Source organism: Pelophylax lessonae (genome assembly GCF_965119305.1).
Source record: "Pelophylax lessonae genome assembly, chromosome: 13".
In the NCBI taxonomy this organism is placed as follows: Eukaryota; Metazoa; Chordata; class Amphibia; order Anura; family Ranidae; genus Pelophylax; species Pelophylax lessonae.
In genome coordinates this window covers 44520156-44541963 of record NC_138780.1, presented here as the reverse complement: position 1 = coordinate 44541963, position 21808 = coordinate 44520156, and the positions used below count along the sequence as shown (strand labels likewise).

The window sequence follows — 21808 nt, the reverse complement described above, 5'->3', positions numbered from 1 at the left end:
AGAGGTCACAATTTTAGCAGCCTACCACAAGAGGCTGCATTACCTCTAACAGTCCACAGCATGTCTCTCCTTCACCATCTATTTTATCCTCCTTTTGTCTAGATCAGGGGTCTCCAAACTTTCTAAACAAAGGACCAGTTTATTGTCCTTCAGATATTAGGCAGACCGGACTGTGGTCCCTCAGGAGTAGAAAATGCCCCAGCGAAAGTGGGAATAAACAATGCCTCTGACTTGGTGGTCAATGGGAGTGAAAAAAAAAAAAAGAGACATATCACCTTTTGTCAGAAAGACCCAGGAATAATAAACTATCATTAGTATTGGAGAAATAGTGCCCCATCTTTGGTGTCATTGAGAGGAACAGTCCTCCATTGTTGGTGTTATTAGGAGAAATGGTTCCCAGAGGGACAGATAAATGCAAACAAAGGGATGCATTCAGCCCGCGGGCTGCAGTTTGGAGACCACTGGGGTAAATGGCCCCAAAGACACCTCTGTGACTTTTTAATGAGTTATAATAACAATACAACAAAATCATTTTGCAATTAAAGTGGAAGAATTTGTCTTTCTTTCCTGCAGCAGTTCTTCTTGTGTCTGACCCTCAGCACAGACCAGCAGGTTATGCTTTCTATTACTTCCAGGTAGGAGCACATGTGTGAAGTTGAAGGCTGGGGTCAATATAAAAAGCAACAGCAAAGTAGAGTGTGAATGGGATATCATTGTTTGGGTGGATGTCCTGCAAATCTTTCCCTATCGGTGCCTTCAGCTCCTCCTTTACACTGCGACCACCATTGTCTATGCCAATGGTCTCCAAACTGCGGCCCTTTGCTTGTCTTCATTTGGCTCTTGGGACATTATTCTTCCCACTAACGCCAAAAAATGAGGTGCTATTCCTCCCAATGATACCAGTGATGGGACACTATTCTTCCCACTGATACCAGTGATGGGACACTATTCTTCCCACTGACATCAGTGATGATGCACTATTCCTCCCCTCCCACTGATACCAATGATGGGGCTCCATTCTTCCCACTGATACCAGTGATGGGGCACTATTCCTCCCTCTGATTCCAGTGATAAGACACCATTCCTCCCACTGACACCAATGATGGGGAAACATTCCTCCCTCTGACATTAATGATGGGCACCATTCCTCCCACTGACATTAATGATGGGCACCATTCCTCCCACTGACATTAATGATGGGCACCATTCCTCCCACTGACATCAATGATGGTGCACCATTCCTCCCACTAATACCAATGACGGGTCTCCATTGCTTCACTTATACCAATGAAGGGGCACCATTCCTCCCACTGATACCAATGATGGGGTACCATTTATCCTACCGATGGCAGTGGAGGGGCACCATTCCTGCCACTGATATCAATAATGAGGCACCTTTCCTCCCACTAATACCAATGATGGGGCACCATTCCTGCCACCAATACCAATGACGGGTCTCCTTTGCTTCACTTATACCAATGATGGAGCACCATTCCTCCTACTGATACCAATGATGGGGCACCATTTCTCCCACTGATATCAATAATGAGGCACCATTCCTCCCATTAATACCAATGATGTAAAGAGGGGGGGAGGTGTGGGACTTTAAATGAGGCGCACGGTGGGATGTATCGTGCACCTTCATCACTATTCAAGTAGAAATAAAGAAGGGTTTGGACTTTATATGAGAGACAGGATAAGGCTGGTAGGGTAAAATATAACACCTTTATTGGTACATACATATATACAAGCATGACATGTAAAATATATAGAAAAACCAAGATAGTAGAGAAGCTTGTAAGTGGTCCCCAGTCCAGGTTCATAAGAAACATCATGGCAAAGTACCAAAGGTAGTGGTTGACTGTAATCATAACATCAGCAGATGCGTTTCATGGAATAGAAATGCCACTTAATCATAAGAAGATGTATGAAATGTGTCTATAAAAAATATATATATGAGTATGAAAAAAATTTCAGCAATGATGATTAGAAGAAGCTGGGAGGGGGGAAGGGGGGGCAACAGAGCCCCCAAATTCCCTAGACTTACATTGCAACTCAGGCAATACCGGGCACTGGAGGTAATTGCATGACCCTGGATGTCTCCCCCGGGAGCTGAGGGCGCACAGAGTAGGCGCACCACATCTGGCGTCGAGTCTGCTGATGTTATGATTACAGTTAACCACTACCTTTGGTACTTTGCCATGATGTTTCTTCTGAATCTGGACTGGGGACCACTTACAAGTTTCTCTACTATCTTGTTTTTTGTATATATTTTACATGTCATGCTTGTGTATATATATATGTATGTACCAATGAAGGTGTTATATTTTACCCTACCAGCCTTATTGTGTCTCTCATATAAAGTCCCAACCCTTCTTTATTTCTAATACCAATGATGGGGCACCATTCCTGCCACTGATGTCAATGATGGGGTGCTATTCTTCCCACTGATACCAATGATTGGGAGCTTTTCTGCCACTGATACCAATGATTGGGAGCTTTTCTTCACACTGATACCAATGATGGGGCACCTTTTCTGCCACTGATACCAATGATTGGGAGCTTTTCTTCACACTGATACCAATGATGGGGCACCTTTCCTGCCACTGATACTAATCATGGGGCACCATTCTTCCCACTAACACCAAAAGAATGGTGTGCTATTCCTCCCACTGATGCCAGTGATTGGGTGCTATTCCTCCCACTGATGCCAGTGATTGGGTGCTATTCCTCCCACTGATGCCAGTGATTGGGTGCTATTCCTCCCACTGATGCCAGTGATTGGGCGCTATTTCTCCTACTGATGTCAAATGATGGGGATGCTATTCCTCCCACTGACACCGACGGGACACTATTTCTCCTACTACTGCCGATTAGATATTTATTCCTTCCACTAACACCAACAATGGGGCGCTATTCCTCCTAATAACCACTGGGGTGCGATGCAATTATTTTACTCCCACTGACCATCAAGCCTGATGGATTTTCTATTCCCAGAGTCCACAGTCCGGCCCACCTAAAGTCTGAAGGAACAAAAAAGGGCCCTTTATTTAGAAAGTTTGGAGTCCCCTGGTTTACGCTAGCTTGGTGGTCAGGCCATGCCTTTTTCTTCTTTGACTGCAATGTCTTGGGTTTCCGTACGGTGGGGGAGCGGTGGGCACTGACTCAATATTGGCCCAGCAACAATTATAACTTAATTGACCTTAACATTTTTTTTTTCAGCATAGGGAGCTGTACTCTGTCAGTAACATAACCCCTCTATCTTTTTCCTCCTGTCCCCGTCATGAAAACCTATGTAATGTAAGGGACTCTGAAATTGCAGTAAGAGAGCCAAGGAACTAACACGCTAAACATCAGCGATGACAGGTTCACTTTATAGTAGAAGTTTAGTCTTTATAACTTCCACCTTTCAAATACTTCTGACCCCCCCCCCCCCCATTGTACTGCATACAGTCAAGCACAAATTGCAGTTTAAAACTTCCCCCTCTTATTCAATCCGGGTTTTCTGCATTCTAATGGACCCCAGGATGTCATGTGTGACTGCTGCAAAGACGGCTTCAATAAAGATGTGCATAGAAAATGTTTTTTAAAATGTGAAATATTGAGTTACTTACACTGCATTACATGCTGAACGTTTATTCCCTTTTCTGTTAGCTTTGTGTTAATTCATCCAATAAATATTCCTTTATTTAACAAAGGAATGAAGGGGGTGCTACAAAGAGGTCGGGGGGCTGCCTATCTTGGATGTAGGCTGTAAAGAGTAACTCCACTTTTATTGAGAATAAAACATTCCCCTCTGGGTGATCTGTGTACTTTGCACAGATTTTAATGAACTTTATAGTAGATTCCTACTAATTGTTATTCTGAAGAAAAGGCTGTTTGTTTGTCTGTGTCCATGAGTGAATGTGAACGGGAGAGATTTTATAATTCTCATCAGCTGCAGCACTTGAAGGGTTCCAATGAGGAAAGTGGCAGCGTCTGCACCCCTTTAGAAGTGATTAACCTTTGGGAGTATCTCACCAAAAAGGATTTTATCTTAGTGTGCAGACTTCTGGGAAAATCAGTGAGCCAATCATACAAGCAGTAAATTATATTTTGGGAGGGGGGGGGGGTGTTCTGTCGCCATATTACATTGCATGTTAGAGAAAATGACAGCGCTGTAGATTAGAAAGGAAACGTCATTTACAATAACCTGCAATTACCATAGGACTTGTGCAGCAATTGTATATTCTATATTATTTTTTTATTTGCTATTTTTTCCAGAAAAGTGGAGCTTCCTTTTAAACTAAACCTGTGCATGATGTGTGTTAGGGGAACCGGCTTTTTAAATCCAATGTTTTTCTTTTTCCCATACAGGAAAATGTAGAATATTTGATCAAGGAGCTTCGCAGACCCGAGTCCAGCATCTACTTTCTCTGTGAGTAGTCAGACAATGTGTAAAGGGACATGGGTTGGTAATGGCTCAGAAACATTCTGGTATATTGATGGGTTTCTATACAGCTTGGCCATAGTGTATGGATACCCACGTATAGCTATGGCAGGGACATCAGACTTTAAACTACTTTGAGGCTGAGATTAGTTTGATTGGATCTGGCAGGATATTGTACATAACTTCCTGAAAACTTCCCAGCACCGTCCCTCAGTACTTCTCTCAGGACCTCTCAGCTCTGATGCAAGCAGTGGGTTGACTCTTTGGAGGAGTTATGGAAATGTAAAAATATTTTAATGGGGAGATTGTTAGTCTAGAGAAGTGGGCCTTCCTAGGCAGTTGGGATTTTCATGCCGACCACCTTGGGTAATGCCTACATATGATGCTGAGCCTCCAAAATTTAAGGAACTGAAATTCAAGGAATGAAAAGGACTGCCAGGGACAGTCAGGCTAAGGAGCAAAGGACTAGACAATGCTTTACATTGCACAGCTAGGAAATGAGACCGGCTCTATCTGACCTCCTGCAGCTTCTAATGCACAGTGTGAGAAGCTCACAGTGTGCAGTGAAATCAGAGAAAGATATTTAAAGTAGAACTAATGGCAAGTTTTTTCCTCTGCTCATTTTGGATAGAGTATTTAGAGTATAGTAGAGTATGTAGAGAATAATTTATACCCCTGTAAGGTTTATTTTTGCTGTCTGTGTCCCATTGGGAAATTTCCCATCATTTATTGTCCTATAGTCAAAACATGAAGTGGGAGAATATCCCTCCAAAGTAAAGGACTCCCTGGTTGTCACCAGAACTGCTATCTTCATTGGAATATTTCCCCTCCATTCCTGTTCTGGGGACAACCCAAAATTTGTGTTTTTCTTTTACTTTCACGTTTGGTGACAACAGTAATCAGGACAAAGAGAGGGTGAATCTGCCTAACTGGGACATCAATAAAAACCTGAAAGATGTTCTAATCCCTCTCCACTCTTTCCAAAGCTAGAAAAAGTTTTGTCTTTTGTTATACTTTAAAGGATGAGTCCACCCTAAAAGTAAAATCCCTGCATCTATAGACCTCCACAATCTAACACTACCCTATCTAGCCCTATAAAGAAGAAATCAGTATACAGATCTTATTTAAAGCGGATCCAATCCGGTCTCCAGCGGCGGAAGCTCTGCGGACGACACAGCTGACAGCGGCTATGAAATGAATGGGAAGTGACCTCACCCATAGACTTTGGGGTTTCCGTTGTCGGCTGTGTCCTCTGCACCCGCCTGCACAGTGAAGCCACGACTGACAGCTCAGAGTAGGATCGGGTTGGATCGGCTTCAAAAAAAGGTATTTATACTGATTTCTTCATTACAGGGCTAGATAGGTTAGTGTTAGATAGTGGAGGTCTATAGATACAGGGATTTCAGTGTTAGGGTGGACTTATCCTTTAAGTATAGGAGAGGATTTTGTACAACTGTGCAAGACTCAATGTAAGGCTTTCGTTCATCTTTAAGGGTTTTATGTTTTTAAGAAAAATGGTAACGAGATTCCCCTCATGTTTTAAGTGGCCATAAGGATGGTGTCAGTGTAAGGCAGCCCATAGATAAGTCAGTTTTTCCATTCAACCATGGGTTCAATTGGCAAAAAACAGCCTGGATTCCCCCTTCCACACACTTCAGCTATTTGCTCCCTTCTGAGCTTTTGTTTTCTAATGACAGGGAGACTTCCCCACCATCATAGTACCCTAATCAGTGTTGTAGGCTATAGCCTGCAGAGCTGATCGAGTGGGGGAAATCTGACAGGGCCAGACTTGTATAAAGTACTCGAAATTTCTACTTGAGTAAAAGTACAAGTGCTCGATCAAAAAGTGACTTGAGTAGAAGTGGAAGTGCTCGCAGAAAAAGTTACTTAAGTAGAAGTACTAAAGTATTCAACATTTTTTTTACTTAAGTATTGCAAGTAGTTTTTTCAAAAAATTTGCTACTTAAGTACTAAAAGTAAAAAGTACCAGTAGTTTTGAAAAAAAAATTTCTACTCAAGTACTGAAAGTAGAAGTACAAGTACTGTGTTATGTAGTTATTAAAGAAAGAAGTCAAAAGTTTGAACATCATATTGTTTTTTATTATTTCAAATGATTTATTCAAATGATTAACCTGTGTTTGTTAGTAGTTTCTTGATGCACTTTAAGCGCTGTAGCACCATTTATTTGTTTGTTTCATATTTTCTTTTTATTGGAAAGATTTGGTATAGCAGCTTTTATTATACACAGCCTTTATTTTCGTATGCGCTGATTTACAAATGACATTATACACATTTTTTTGAGCTTTATGCAACCTGCCATCTACTGTTCTGGCAGTGGTAATTTTTTTAAAAGTAACGAGTAACTATGCAGCACAAAAAAAAAAATACTTGAGTAGAAGTATCGAAATCATCGAAAAAATGTAGTGAAGTAAAAGTAGAAGTAGGAGAAAAAAATTCTACTCTAGGAAAGTACAGATACTGCATTTCGGTACTTAAGTACAGTACTTAAGTAGTTCTACTTCGTTACTATACATCTCTGGACAGGGCGGATGTACAGAAGTGGATTAGTAGATAGAGCACAGTGTCCATACATGGATCGAATATCAGCCGATCCCTGCTGAAGCAGCTGAATATTAATCCATGTTTGGCTGGCCTAAGTAACTCCCTTAAGCCCAGTGTGGAGGAGCTGCTCCAAACCCATCTGCTGCTCCACACTGGCCTATAAAATGTAGAGCTCTGTATATGTGTCTGGTTAGGATCTTCAGATAATATCACCTAAAACAAAAAATGGTCCAGGCGCTAATCCCTTGAACAGATTCCTGAAAGGTCATAAATCCAGATGGCTATGATGTTAGGAATGTGACCAATAAAAATCTTCTCTTTCCATTTTTTATTCAAATATTTACATGTGTCAAATTTTTATATGTATTTCCTATATGAAATTTGATAGTTTTTAATTTTTTTATGGACTTTAGGTATTGATCCTTGGTCTATTTATCTTGGTACACAAATGAGAGGACATCTATGGGTATGCGTGTATATTCGGGTGAGATATGCACAGGCATTTGCTATGGATAGCCCGTCTTATCCATTATTATTATTTTTCATTTATGTATTTCTTATAGATCTCTTAATATATTTAAACATTTTTTATCAATAATTGTAGTTTTATACCACAAGAGACTGAATGATGATGTACTTTGTAATTATGTATAATATACATTTATAGATCTATGCCGTATTCTTTTTTAATCTTTTAATATTGTTATTTATTTAATTCATTAACCAATGGAGTATATCCCATATCTCCAGGGTTGCTTTGGGATTCCTGTTTTTTCATCGTTTTTTTCTTGTTTTCTCCTCCCCCAATTTTTCTTTTTTTGGTCTCTATTGGCCGCTTGTTTCAATTCCGCCCACTATTCCGGCTTTATATGTCTTCTGGTTGCCAGTTGAAGCAACTTGACAAAGCGCATGCGCGCGAAACATGTAGTTGCGGCAACCAGAAGCTTGCGTGTCACCGCCAACATCCAGCCCGGCGTCCTACTGAGCTTCCGGCCGTCACTTCCGGTGACGTCACCTGCTTGCCACTTTTGGCGATTGCATAGGATGCGGCGATTGCGGAAGATCCGGCTCTGGGTCTGTGTAGCGGCCGCACACAGTACCCATCCTGTCTCCTACTACCGCAGCGATGTCCTTTGGCACACTGGATTACCTCTCCCTGCTTGGTACTATCCATTGTGATCGGATTGCCCTGCCTTTACAACTTGAAGGTTGGGACTTTGAATGAGAGACAGGACTTGGTAAAAAATGATATCACATTTATTGATACATATAAGGGTAATCATGATGTAATACACGTATAGGCTGAGATGATATGGTATTAAATAAATAGTAAAGTACATAGTTATACACCCCAACAAAGGCAATCTCAAAAGAACCAGCATAACAATGAGACAGTAGTAACAGAGTAATAAAATGACATCATAACATCCATAGACTGACGCGTTTCGTGGACTACATTCGCCACTTCTTCAGAGTCGGTGTATGATCATATCTATAAAAGTAAATAAGTATATGTGTATAGGTACATTGTATTAGATGGTAATTTGGAAATTGGGGGAGAAGGGGAGAATGGGGGGATAGGAAACAGAGTCCCCATGATCCCAAAACTTACACGGTAGTTCCAACAGTAACTGGTCCTGGAGGTGGGGGCATCGACCCAGATGTCTCCCCCGGGAGCTGAGGGCACGTGGGGCCCACGGGTGAGGCGAAGGTGTCACATACAGAAAAGGATATGAGTAAGTTTTGTTGAAATGTTGCAGGGTAAGCAGAGTATATCTAAATAGAGTAAATAATAATAATGATAATGGTAAATAGTTGTATTGTATACAGAAGACGTAGTATTACTGAACTGATATGTATGGTGAAGGGAAAGTGACAAGGTGATGTGGGCATAAGGGATGAGTTGGGTGGAGTGGGGGGGTGTGATAAGGAAGTGAACTGTTGAGGAATAATAAGTTGATCGTAAATATGGTAAGAGTATTACTGAGTAGCCAGAGTGTGTCTATATAGAATGAGTAAAAATATTGGCAGTCGTAAGTAAGTATGTACTATATAGAGGTCGTAATGCTACTTAAATAGTATGTATAGTAATTATATACCTGCATGATTATATACTATGTAGAGGTCATGATGCTACTTAATGATATGTATGGTAAGGGAAATTGACAAGGTAATGTGAACCTGAGAAATTAATGAATGAATTGAAGTGGGGGTGAATATATGGTAAAGTGGGCTAATTAAGCAAAAAGAGGGTGATGTGAAAGTGGACTGGTGAGGGTTGTGAGTGAGATGAAGGGAATTAGATGAAGTCGGATGCAACCGACTAACAACTGTGCCTGAATTATAGGAAGTGTAGTGGTGACTGAGTGGAAGAAGGGGGTAATGGGGGAAAGGAAAATATATAGAAAATATAAAAGATATTGAAGGTAAGTTGAAGTAACCTGTAGAAGAATGAATCCAGAAGAAGGAAGAGAACGTGACACAATAACGCCAAAACCCGCCGGCCATCAAGCGCCCAGCGTTACGAGGTGCAAAGACATGGAGCCGCAGAGCGGAGGCAGACGCCATGCCGCCCTGCTGGCTTCCTCTTATGCACCAGATGGAACAGCAGCCGTCGGTGTGCGGCTCCAAAATGACGTCACACGTCGGCGCAGAGCGTGACGCCGATGTGCGTCGGGACCGCCCACCCGATCCGCCGTGCTCAAGAGAGCCTGGGGGGAAGGGGAGGGCACCTGTCACACATCGCAGCTCCCGAGGAAAGCAAGGGGGGAAAAGCCATCGCCGCCAGCCAGCAAAGTGGGAGCAAGCTGGAAAGCAAATTGTATAGCCACATATCAGCCAATAAAAGTCAATTATGTATCCAGTATGTGGAGTATGTATAAAAAAAAAAAAATATAGATATATAGCGCGGGTTTATACATGTAACTAAAGTGCAAAGAAACCCCCAACTCATACGGGGGGAATCTATATTGACACAGCACATTAGGCTCAAAAAAATGTAAGCCAATATGTGCAGTCAATGCACAGTGAAACAAAAATGTATCAACCTGTCATGTCTCTCCATCCCTGATTCGGATATAAAAGGGGGGAGAAGGGCAGGACTTTAAATGAAACGCACGGTGGGAATGGCCGTGCGCCTCCATCCCTAATATCAATAGAGACAATCCAAAAAGGTTGGGACTTTGAATGAGAGACATGACTTGGTAAAAAATGATATCACATTTATTGATACATATAAGGGTAATCATGATGTAATACACATATAGGCTGAGATGATATGGTATTAAATAAATAGTAAAGTACATAGTTATACACCCCAACAAAGGCAATCTCAAAAGAACCAGCATAACAATGAGACAGTAGTAACAGAGTAATAAAATGACATCATAACATCCATAGACTGACGCGTTTCGTGGCGTCTGCCTCTGCTCTGCGGCTACATTTCTATGCACCTCGTGACGCTGGGCGCTTGATGGCCAGTGGGTTTTGGCGTTATTGTGTCACGTTCTCTTCCTTCTTTTGACTTTTATTGGCTGATATGTGGCTATACAATTTGCTTTCCAGCTTGCTCCCACTTTGCTGGCTGGCGGTGATGGCTTTTCCCCCCTTGCTTTCCTCGGGAGCTGCGATGTGTGACAGGTGCCCTCCCCTTCCCCCCAGGCTCTCTGGAGCATGGCGGATCGGGTGGGCGGTCCCGACGCACATCGGCGTCACGCTCTGCGCCGACGTGTGATGTCATTTTGGCGCCGCACGCCGACGGATGCTGTTCCATCTGGTGCATAAGAGGAGGCCAGCAGGGCGGCATGGCGTCTGCCTCCGCTCTGCGGCTCCATGTCTATGCACCTCGTGACGCTGGGCGTTTGATGGCCGGCGGGTTTTGGCGTTATTGTGTCACGTTCTCTTCCTTCTTCTGGATTCATTCTTCTACAGGTTACTTCAACTTACCTTCAATATCTTTTATATTTTCTATATATTTTCCTTTCCCCCATTACCCCCTTCTTCCACTCAGTCACCACTACACTTCCTATAATTCAGGCACAGTTGTTAGTCAGTTGCATCCGACTTCATCTAATTCCCTTCATCTCACTCACAACCCTCACCAGTCCACTTTCACATCACCCTCTTTTTGCTTAATTAGCCCACTTTACCATATATTCACCCCCACTTCAATTCATTCATTAATTTCTCAGGTTCACATTACCTTGTCAATTTCCCTTACCATACATATCATTAAGTAGCATCATGACCTCTACATAGTATATAATCATGCAGGTATATAATTACTATACATACTATTTAAGTAGCATTACGACCTCTATATAGTACATACTTACTTACGACTGCCAATATTTTTACTCATTCTATATAGACACACTCTGGCTACTCAGTAATACTCTTACCATATTTACGATCAACTTATTATTCCTCAACAGTTCACTTCCTTATCACACCCCCCCACTCCACCCAACTCATCCCTTATGCCCACATCACCTTGTCACTTTCCCCTCACCATACATATCAGTTGAGTAATACTACGTCTTCTGTATACAATACAACTATTTACCATTATCATTATTATTATTTACTCTATTTAGATATACTCTGCTTACCCTGCAACATTTCAACAAAACGTACTCATATCCTTTTCTGTATGTGACACCTTCGCCTCACCCGTGGGCCCCACGTGCCCTCAGCTCCCGGGGGAGACATCTGGGTCGATGCCCCCACCTCCAATACCAGTTACTGTTGGAACTACCGTGTGAGTTTTGGGATCATGGGGACTCTGTTTCCTATCCCCCCTTTCTCCCCTTCTCCCCCAATTTCCAAATTACCATCTAATACAATGTACCTATACGCATATACTTATTTACTTTTATAGATATGATCATACACCGACTCTGAAGAAGTGGCGAATGTAGTCCACGAAACGCGTCAGTCTATGGATGTTATGATGTCATTTTATTACTCTGTTACTACTGTCTCATTGTTATGCTGGTTCTTTTGAGATTGCCTTTGTTGGGGTGTATAACTATGTACTTTACTATTTATTTAATATCATATCATCTCAGCCTATACGCGTATTACATCATGATTACCCTTATATGTATCAATAAATGTGATATCATTTTTTACCAAGTCATGTCTCTCATTCAAAGTCCCAACCTTTTTGTATTTTCTCAATTGATATTAGGGATGGAGGCGCACGGCCATTCCCACCGTTGCGTTTCATTTAAAGTCCTGCCCTTCTCCCCCCTTTTATATGCCTTTACAACTTGGGATTACCACAGCACCCCAGGGAGACCCGGATACTCCAGGACCGGTTTGGCTGACTATTTATATTATATTTGTTTTTTATAACTTGACTTTATTAAACTTCCATGGTTCATCTTGACACTCTCTTGTCAGTAATCTATACAGCATTTTTAATATGCACACCACAGTGCGCCATCCTTCTTTGCTATAGTTTAGATAATATCACCTGTAGCTTCTCTTAAAAGCTATTTCCACCTTTCTGACCATACCAATGTTACACTGATACCTGTAGTGTAACATAAATCATGGGGCCATTCTCCAGACCCCTACCCTCTATATGCCCCCCTCTGTCCTAAGTCATATCATCCATTCACTCAGGTCTGTGTTAGGAAAGACTACAAGTTCCATATGCCACCATTTATTCAATGGAGTACAAGTGTGGTGACATTGCTGCACTCGTAGTCCATTGATTATTTCCTGCAGTCCCATAACCAAAGGTTTTTACCTTTTATACAGACCTGGGGCTAAAGGAATAGTCTGTGGGAGCCTCTGCATTGCCCCAGACACCCACAGATCACAGAGATATTTGATCACCACTGCGTTTTTTTTTTTCCTCTATAAAACCGAAAATTTTGAAAAAAAAACATATTTTTTTTTTCTGCTATAAAACATCCAATAAATAAATAAATGTAAAAAATCAAAATTCTTTACTAATTCATGCCAATGTATTGAGCTACATATCCTTGGTAAAAAAAAAATCCCAATAAGTGTATATTGATTGCTTTGCGCAAGTTATAGTGTCTACAAAATGGGATATTTTTATTTATTTACTGGTAATCGCGGCGCTCAGCGACTTATTGCGGCACTGCGATATTGTGGCAGACAATTTGAACACTTTCTGACACTTTTGACACCTTTTGGGGACCAGTGACATTATTACGGTGATCAGTGCTAAAAAATATGCACTGTCACTTTACTAATGACACTGGCTGGGAAAGGGTTAATAACCTAATAATATGAACAGCAGCGGGCGGTCAGCCTCTTTAAACTAATGAAAGGCTGACAACGGCCTCAGCTATTCCCATATAGCCGTGTCCAGCTCGGACATCCACAGGTCAACACTCGGTGTGTGGCTACATGTGGAAAGTTACATTGTAGTTCACAGGGTGTCCCTGTTATTGGAGGAGGTCATGGGTGTTTGACAAGTAAAATAATCAGACTGTCTCTCACATGGTCAAACAGATTTTTTTTTTTTTCCAAAATAATTTTATAGAATAAAGAATCAAAGTCATACAGCAAAATGAAAGAGTTGCAACATCAAATGGTACAATCAGTTTTGTACAGAAATAGAAACTTATTTTTTTTTTTTTTCCAAAAAATTTTTATTGAATAAAGCAGATTTTTCATTAGATAACATACATTCTCTGTAGAACAGAATACATAAGTTTGGTGATTTCTTTAAAAAAAAACATTTTTATACATTTCTTGCAAACTTTTTTTGGTTCACATGCATTGCAATACATCTTTAAGCTGGCCAGCTGCGTCAAAGGAATCCCTCTCTGGCCAGTCCATACACTATACTAATCTATCTATCTAAATATACACACACACACACACACACAGCACACACACACACACCACACACACCACACACACCACACACACCACACACACAGCACACATACAGCAATCTAGCCCCCACCCCCCCCCCCCCCCCAGTACAGAAACAACCCATCCCCTCACTTATACACACAGATCATACATATAAATTAGGTCTTCCTAGTCCCAGCTCGTTTTCACAAAGTTGACACATGTCCCTGGGACTCAGAGAAGAGCTACAGCCAATCACAATCCATAACACATACAAGCAGTACTCACATGAGGACTGCACATGCAGGAAACAGCCACAGGTGACAGTAAAGAGCCAGATATAAGAAAAGCAACAGAGCAGCAGCTGCCGACTCTTTTGGGAATGAACATAGAGAAAGACAGCAGGGCAACCAGGCTCCTCCCGGCCCTGCTCGGCAGTTGGGCCCCTGGAGACGCCCCAGGCCCCTCATTTGTGTATTGGTCAACCCCCCCATTCCACCCCCCCCTCCCGATGGCAGCTCTGCCTGACAGTTCCCACCTCTAAAGAGTGGCCTCCTGATGCTCCAACCAGACTTTATTAAACAAGTCCATATGAGATATCCACTTGCTAAATAAGTTGAAAGAAAGAATCTTTCATACTCGAAAGACGTACCAGATTCCCTTCTTCTGAAGTCTGGTAACCAGCAAGATGCCCTGCCTTCAGAATCAGTTATGAGGCTAGATGCTCAACTGCTGGGGTCTGGCAACTGGTTGGGTGTCCTGTTATCTGGATTTCCTAAGAGATACAAAATTGCAAAATTTCAGTGCCTCAACACAGTAGATACCCCAAAGCTCAGATGCCATGGGTTATCTGAAGACTTAGCACTGGAGTCATTTGACAGTATCGGTGCCCTGACATCAGGGTGTCTTGTTATAACCAAGTAGCTTGCCTGGTCCCCAAAAAATTGTTCGGCATTTCAACTGCCACCTAGGTCTTTCCAAGGCTCTGGTTACCCAGCAAAGGTCCCCAAGTCCACTTGAAGTTTCAGCAAGAGCATCTGGAATGTGACAAGGTACATATGGTACTCGACCACCCCCCAAAAGATTGCTACTTTCTAGGCTGTTATGGCAAATGCACAGCAATTTCATCTGGGTCGTGACAAAGCCCATTTGGTACTCGACCACTACCCAGAATAGCGCTATTATTGGGGTTGTTATGGCAAATACAGCTACTGGTTACAGTTGAAATGTCTGGACCACCAGGCTTTGAAACAACAGGAGAAATACGCTCCAAAAGGGACTTGAATAATGCAAATATTGGAAGAATCTTAGGCTAGACAGGCAACCCATGTAAGGAATGTGACCGTAATGGAAACTTGGAAGTGTCAGACCCATCAGCAGACGGGGGCTTAACCTTCGTACCGGAATCCAGCTGGGTAGCAGGCAGGGAATCAGCATTGTCTAAATGGGCAGCAGGCATGGAATAAGCAAAATCTGGCTGGGGCAGTCTTCCATAAATGTTCGATTTAGCCAGATATGTTGGTTTATATATTTGGATTGCCGAGCTTGGTGGTTTCTTCTTAGAACAACGTCCAATATGCTTTGCTGATTTCTATCAAAAGTCTCTGTAGAACAGGGTAAGACGCTTGACTGTTTCCATTAAAAGTCTCTGTAGAACAGGGTACGACGCTTGGCTGTTTCCATTAAAAGTCTGTAGAACAGGGTAATACTCTTGGCTGTTTCCATTAAAAGTCTGTAGAACAGGGTAATACCCTTGGCTGTTTCCATTAAAAGTCTCTGTAGAACAGGGTAACACTCTTGGCTGTTTCCATTAAAAGTCTCTGTAGAACAGGGTAACACTCTTGGCTGTTTCCATTAAAAGTCTCTGTAGAACAGGGTAACACTCTTGGCTGTTTCCATTAAAAGTCTCTGTAGAACAGGGTCCAAATCTTGAATGCTCCTATGGAACTAAGGAATGAAGGCATCTGCTGGAATGTCCTTTTGTGCCTGCAAAATATAAAAAAGAAAGTGTGTAAGTTATGGTTGCCGTGCATGCTGGCATGTGTTTGTAACCACTTTAGCCCCAAGCCCATTTTTGACACATTTTGTTCACAAGTTAAAATCAGTATTTTTTTGCTAGAAAACTACTTAGAACCCCCAAACATTATATATATATATATTTTTTTTTTTAATTTTTTTAGCAAAGACTCTGGAGAATAAAATGGCGGTCATTGCAATATTTTTTGTCACGCTGTATTTGCGCGGCGGTCTTTCAAATGCCATTTTTTGGGGAAAATTCCAAAAAATTACATTTCACTGCATTTGAAAAAACTAAACAGTAAAGTTATAGCTCAAAAGAGAAGTTCTGGCGCTACTCCCAAAGGTAGTCTCCTGGAGAATACATACGAGTATGTGGAACACGAATGTCCATGAGAACACTGTTCGCCCAATCCTATATATTGGATAGCTTGTAAACGTGATGAAGAAAAAATGAATGAATGAATGAAGGATGGCGCTCAAGTGTATTAATAACTGGTGATTACCCCAAAAGAGACATAGATAAATGGTCCAATAAAAGTTTATTCTGTGAATCCAAAGATAAAGAAGCAATATGTATATAAAAGAAGTAATTCCTCCTACCAGTCCATGAAGCCTCTGTGTGTCACTGCTGCCTCAGCACGATTTCCTGATGTCAATCCCAAGGAAGGGAGAAAGCTGACAGATGGAAATGGAATGTGGCATAAGTCAGTGGAAAAGAGGAGCGGGGCCCAGCGGAGGTGGGGGCTCACACGGTCCGGTGTGCGGCCGCTTCCTGGACCGGAGCCCACGCTGTACTACGCTGACGCCCGCTGTGAGCGCCACATTCCATTTCCATCTGTCAGCTTTCTCCCTTCCTTGGGATTGACATCAGGAAATCGTGCTGAGGCAGCAGTGACACACAGAGGCTTCATGGACTGGTAGGAGGAATTACTTCTTTTATATACATATTGCTTCTTTATCTTTGGATTCACAGAATAAACTTTTATTGGACCATTTATCTATGTCTCTTTTGGGGTAATCACCAGTTATTAATACACTTGAGCGCCATCCTTCATTTTTTCTTAAACAGTAAAGTTAGCCCATTTCTTTTTATATATTGTGAAAGATGATGTCACGCCGAGTAAATAGATACCCAACATGTTATGGTTTAAAAATTGCACACACCTGCGGAATGGCGACAAACTACAGTCAATAAAAATCTCCATAGGCGACGTTTTTGAGAATTTTTAACAGTTACCAGTTTAGAGTTAGAGTGTAGCTCTTCTTTCTAAATTATTGCTCTCGTTCTGGTGATCGTGGCGATACCTCACATGTGTGGTTTAAACAGCAATTTCATTTGCAACGCGACTTCCGTATATGCTCACGGCGACGGGGGCGGCTAAAAATATATATATTTTTTTCCTATTTATTTTATTTTTTTTTTACATTTTACCACAGGTTTTTAAAAAAAAAAAAAAATCGGATCACTTTTATTGCTGTCACAAGTAATGTAAACATCCCTTGTGACAGCAATAGGCAGTGACAGGTACTCTTTATGGAGAGATCGGGGTCTAAAAGACCCCAGACCCCTCCAATACACTTCCATGTATTCAAAGCGCCAAAAACTGCATTTTTGAATACATTCACTTTTTAAATCCGGCGCCTTTAGAAGCCGAGTAACCCGGATGTGACGTCATGAACGCCGCCTTTCGGGTTACGTCATCGGAGACCCGATCGAAGCCGCATTCGGCTTTGACTGGGATTCCAGCCGGCAGTTGCATGGGTCTCCCGGTGGGACGGGAGACCCGAGCAGAGCCGCAGGAGGGGGGGGTGTCCCCTCCCGCTCACTGGGGTAATGATCGAGCGGCTCCTGTCCTGGCCACATCGGTTGTTACCGCCGGAAGCCGACCACCGGCTCTAAAAAAACGTACCGGGGTGATGCCTCTAGCTAGAACCACCTAAAGTCAGCTGACGTAGGTCTACGTGGCTGCTCGTTAAGTGGTTAAGTTGCACTATAATGCATTTTTTGCAGGTGTTCCAGTGCATTTTATTACCCTTTCTCTTTTTTTGTAATGTATTCTTTTACTATGTCCTTTTTTTTTTCAGTGCAAACCAATGGAGGGTATTAGGGTAATCTGAAACAATAGAAAACAAGACTATTTTCCTTGTGCTTGCATTTAAACTGTGTTGGGCAACACTGCTTGTGTGAATAAACCCTTAGCCTAGATTCACACTTATGCGGTGCAATGTTTAGTGTGATATCAAGGATAATTTCCAATGTGACTTCTTTCAAATTCACGAGAGATTACAATGCGATTTGGATACAGTTACGATTCTCTCTTTATCTCTCTCTATGAAAATTAGCTCATAAAGACATTATAGCCTGCTAGAAAGGGCACTGGAATTGCTTAGTCAGTGAACACCTATGCGTTTTCCATGCAGTTTCCATTAGACTCTATAGAGATGTAAATCGCACCACACACACAGGACCCTTATTAATAATGCATTGCATTTGGACTCCATATTTGTGAATGGCCACCATAGAAAGTTGTGTAATTTCACTTGTCATGCGATTCTATGCGTTCTGGAACTCATATGAAATTGCAAAAGTATTGTGGAAAAATCAAATCTAGTTCTAGTCGAATGTTCTTACCTTCATATACGCGAAGTCACGTCTTGCCTGAATGTAATTCCACTGGGCATTCTCCAGGAATCTGAAAGATAAAGAAGTAAACCATATAAACATAATGAACAGACAACTAAATCTGGCAATAGACTTTATAGGATGTTCAGACCAGGCAGCTCCATCCATTTATAGCTGATGTGATTCTGAACCCCAAAGAAAAGAAACAGAATAGAAAGAGAAGTAATAATGGAAACTTACTTTCTGGCCCAATCCTCTGTAAGTCCAGATCCCATTGAGAACTTTTTAATAAAGGCTTCAGCTGCATTTGGGCCGTCCAAGTCATAAAAGCCATTGGTGCTGTAGAAGAAGTCCTCCGGAATCTGGTTTTCCATCTGCAAAACATCAAAATGAAATACGATTAAAAAACTGGGAAAGAAGCTATTGTGGAGAGAAGTAAATTTAGGGTCCTATTTATAGCAGAGGGCAGATGTCGCTGTCTGCTCCCCATTATACTCCATAGGGCTATGCACACCGTGCTCCACATTTTATAGATAACTTTCAATGTGGGGTCACAGTTTGTACTCTGTGATAGTTCATTGAGCTGCTCTATGATTGGAGGAGAGCTGGTCATTTGTGTTCCTCCGGTCAAATAACCAGGCTGTCCCCCAGTTTTTATTTCTCACAACCCCATGGCTGTACTTTATAAATGCCCCCCTTAGTTATATACTGATAGTCTTACCTTCATCTTTGTAAAGATGGCCTCTGCGTCCTCCCAACTCCACTTCATATCAGAAAGGCACCTGAAAAAAAAAGTGTCAGTGAGATTAGTAACAGACAATACAATGACAGGACATATATATACATATATTTAAGGTTAATACACAAAACTCGGCATTTATTTTCTAAGCAGCATGTATATGTAGTGGGAAGAATGGTAAGCACAGAATTTCCCTCTGACTTCCTGGGTCACCTCCATTTTGTCAGAGATCCAGCGAATGGAATATCTCATTGGTAAGGGGCGATGATATTATAAACAGCCTAGACTTCATACAGAAGAGCAGTAAAGGACTACACTCTGCTCTGAGCAGGTGAAAATTCCACTATGGACAAGTACAATAAAGGTTTTGTACCACCAAGAAAAAGTAGGCCGATAGAAAAGGAAAATCTGGTGTCAAAGTGCTTGTGTAGATGGATTTTGGGCTTGTGGCTGTGACATCAGTTTGATATTAGTTGAAGAGATTTCGGAGATGATTCAGAATGAATTCACAGGTGTATATGACCTGCATTTGGACTCCTTCTGACCTGCATTTCACCTGCTTCATACTGTTTTTGCATTCCTATTGACTTGTTTGTGAATGCAGAATTCACCTGAAGTGAACAAAAGCCCCTCAACATAAAATGCAAACTTGGAGATCACTAGAGTAATTCTGCGGAATAATAATAATAATAATAGAATTGAATAGCTTCCTCTATCCATCCTGCTGCTCCTTGTGTATTTTGACTGCCGCTGGTGACGGCCTTCAGAATACCCAAACAGCAGCTGCATGCAGTCGTTTTTGGTCCAAACATTTTCAATCAAAGAATGTCAGGCAGGAGGGGGGAGGGGGGCCACACATGGAGATCATTTCTGCTGGCTCCTGATGAAAATCTTCTAGTGTATGGCCGGCTTTAATAGAATAAAAAACAATAAAATAGAAATAGAAACCCAGACTTACTTTTCCGCCCACTGAGGGCGCATGTTGCTCAGGCTGGCAAATTCAAAGACCATCAAGTTTTTCTTTGTTGGGAAGATGTTCTGTCCCTCATGCCTGTAAAAGCATTGTGGTGGAATTTGGCCTCCTGAATTCAGGGAGTTGAAATCATTCAAAGATTGGACCCAGTCCCAGTTGTTCTCCCGAAGACACCTGTAAAGAAAAATGGAGGTTAGGACGGGTTGTAGAAGACATAATAGAGAATATTTGATTTTGATGAAAGTAAAAAATAAATGACATATGGACACATTTAAATAAGTAATACAGGTAAACCATTTGCTGGGTTTCCACATGTTCATATTGTTGAAGCTAAATGGGACTGACAGTCTCATATAAGAACTTGTCAGACCTAGATGTTAAAGAATGGAAAACAAAAATGTATGTAAAAACCATTCCCCAGAAACTGAGAGTTCCAAAGGATTTAACAGAAACTTACTTGTCTGCGTATTCCTCAAACATTCCGGTGGCTTCAATGAACTTGTCCCGGATTTCGTCATGGTTAGACTCCACTTTTCCCCCGTTGAAAAAGAAATTGCTGGGGATTTCATCTTTAGCCTTCATCTTCTGGAAGATGATCATGGCTTGATTGTAGTCACCGTTGTTTTGGCTGAGACACCTAGAGAAAAAAATATTGGTAAGAAAAGATGCAGAGAATATAACAATAGGACACGTAAAGAAGAAAGTCATTTATATTGTTTCAAAAACCCAACACATTCCAAATATATGTACTGGAATGTGAAATTCCTCCCATCTGATGGGTTCCCTTTCATTGCCAGAAGCCCTGTTAAATCCACAAAGAATTGACATTGACATTTTATAAAAGGTTCCATCTAAACCATAAGAGACCAAAAGAGAAATGTAGTTCTGGGTGGATTCAGCTGTAAAGAGAAGTCCATGCTACAACAGAGATTATAGTAATGGACTTTCCCTAAAGTGATCAGACCAATTTCTTCAACCAGGCTACATCTTCTCAATTCTGCTCTAGTAAGGCTAAATGACACGGGGCAGAATACAGTGGGTACGGAAAGTATTCAGACCCCCTTAAATTTTTCACTCTTTGTTATATTGCAGCCATTTGCTAAAATCATTTAAGTTCATTCTTCTTCCTCATGAATGTACACATAGCACCCCATACTGACAGAAAAACACAGAATTGTTGACATTGTTGCAGATTTATTAAAAAAGAAAAACTGAAATATCACATGGTCCTAAGTATTCAGACCCTTTGCTCAGTATTTAGTAGAAGCCCCCTTTTGCTCTAATACAGCCAGGAGTCTTTTTGGGAAAGATGAAACAAGTCTTTCACACCTGGATTTGGGGATCCTCTGCCATTCCTCCTTGCAGATCCTCTCCAGTTCTGTCAGGTTGGATGGTAAACGTTGGTGGACAGACATTTTTAGGTCTCTCCAGAGATGCTCAATTGGGTTTAAGTCAGGGCTCTGGCTGGGCCATTCAAGAACAGTCACGGAGTTGTTGTGAAGCCACTCCTTCGTTATTTTAGCTGTGTGCTTGGGGTCATTGTCTTGTTGGAAGGTAAACCTTCGGCCCAGTCTGAGGTCCAGAGCACTCTGGAGAAGGTTTTTGTCCAGGATATCCCTG

The 21808-nt window shown here is 41.7% G+C and overlaps 1 protein-coding gene across 1 annotated transcript in view; it reads right to left on the bottom strand.

Annotated features, from left to right (window-relative positions):
• The window catches only part of LOC309569162 (uncharacterized protein), a gene marked incomplete at both ends in the record, with an annotated part of 81148 nt that overhangs the window by 37179 nt on the left and 22161 nt on the right, over positions 1 to 21808 (bottom strand). Inside the window, 2 exons of the mRNA XM_082274923.1 lie at positions 18496 to 18546; positions 18759 to 18850. Of these exons, the coding sequence (XP_082131049.1) occupies positions 18496 to 18546; positions 18759 to 18850 (143 nt within the window). The remainder of the gene's footprint in view (positions 1 to 18495; positions 18547 to 18758; positions 18851 to 21808) is intronic.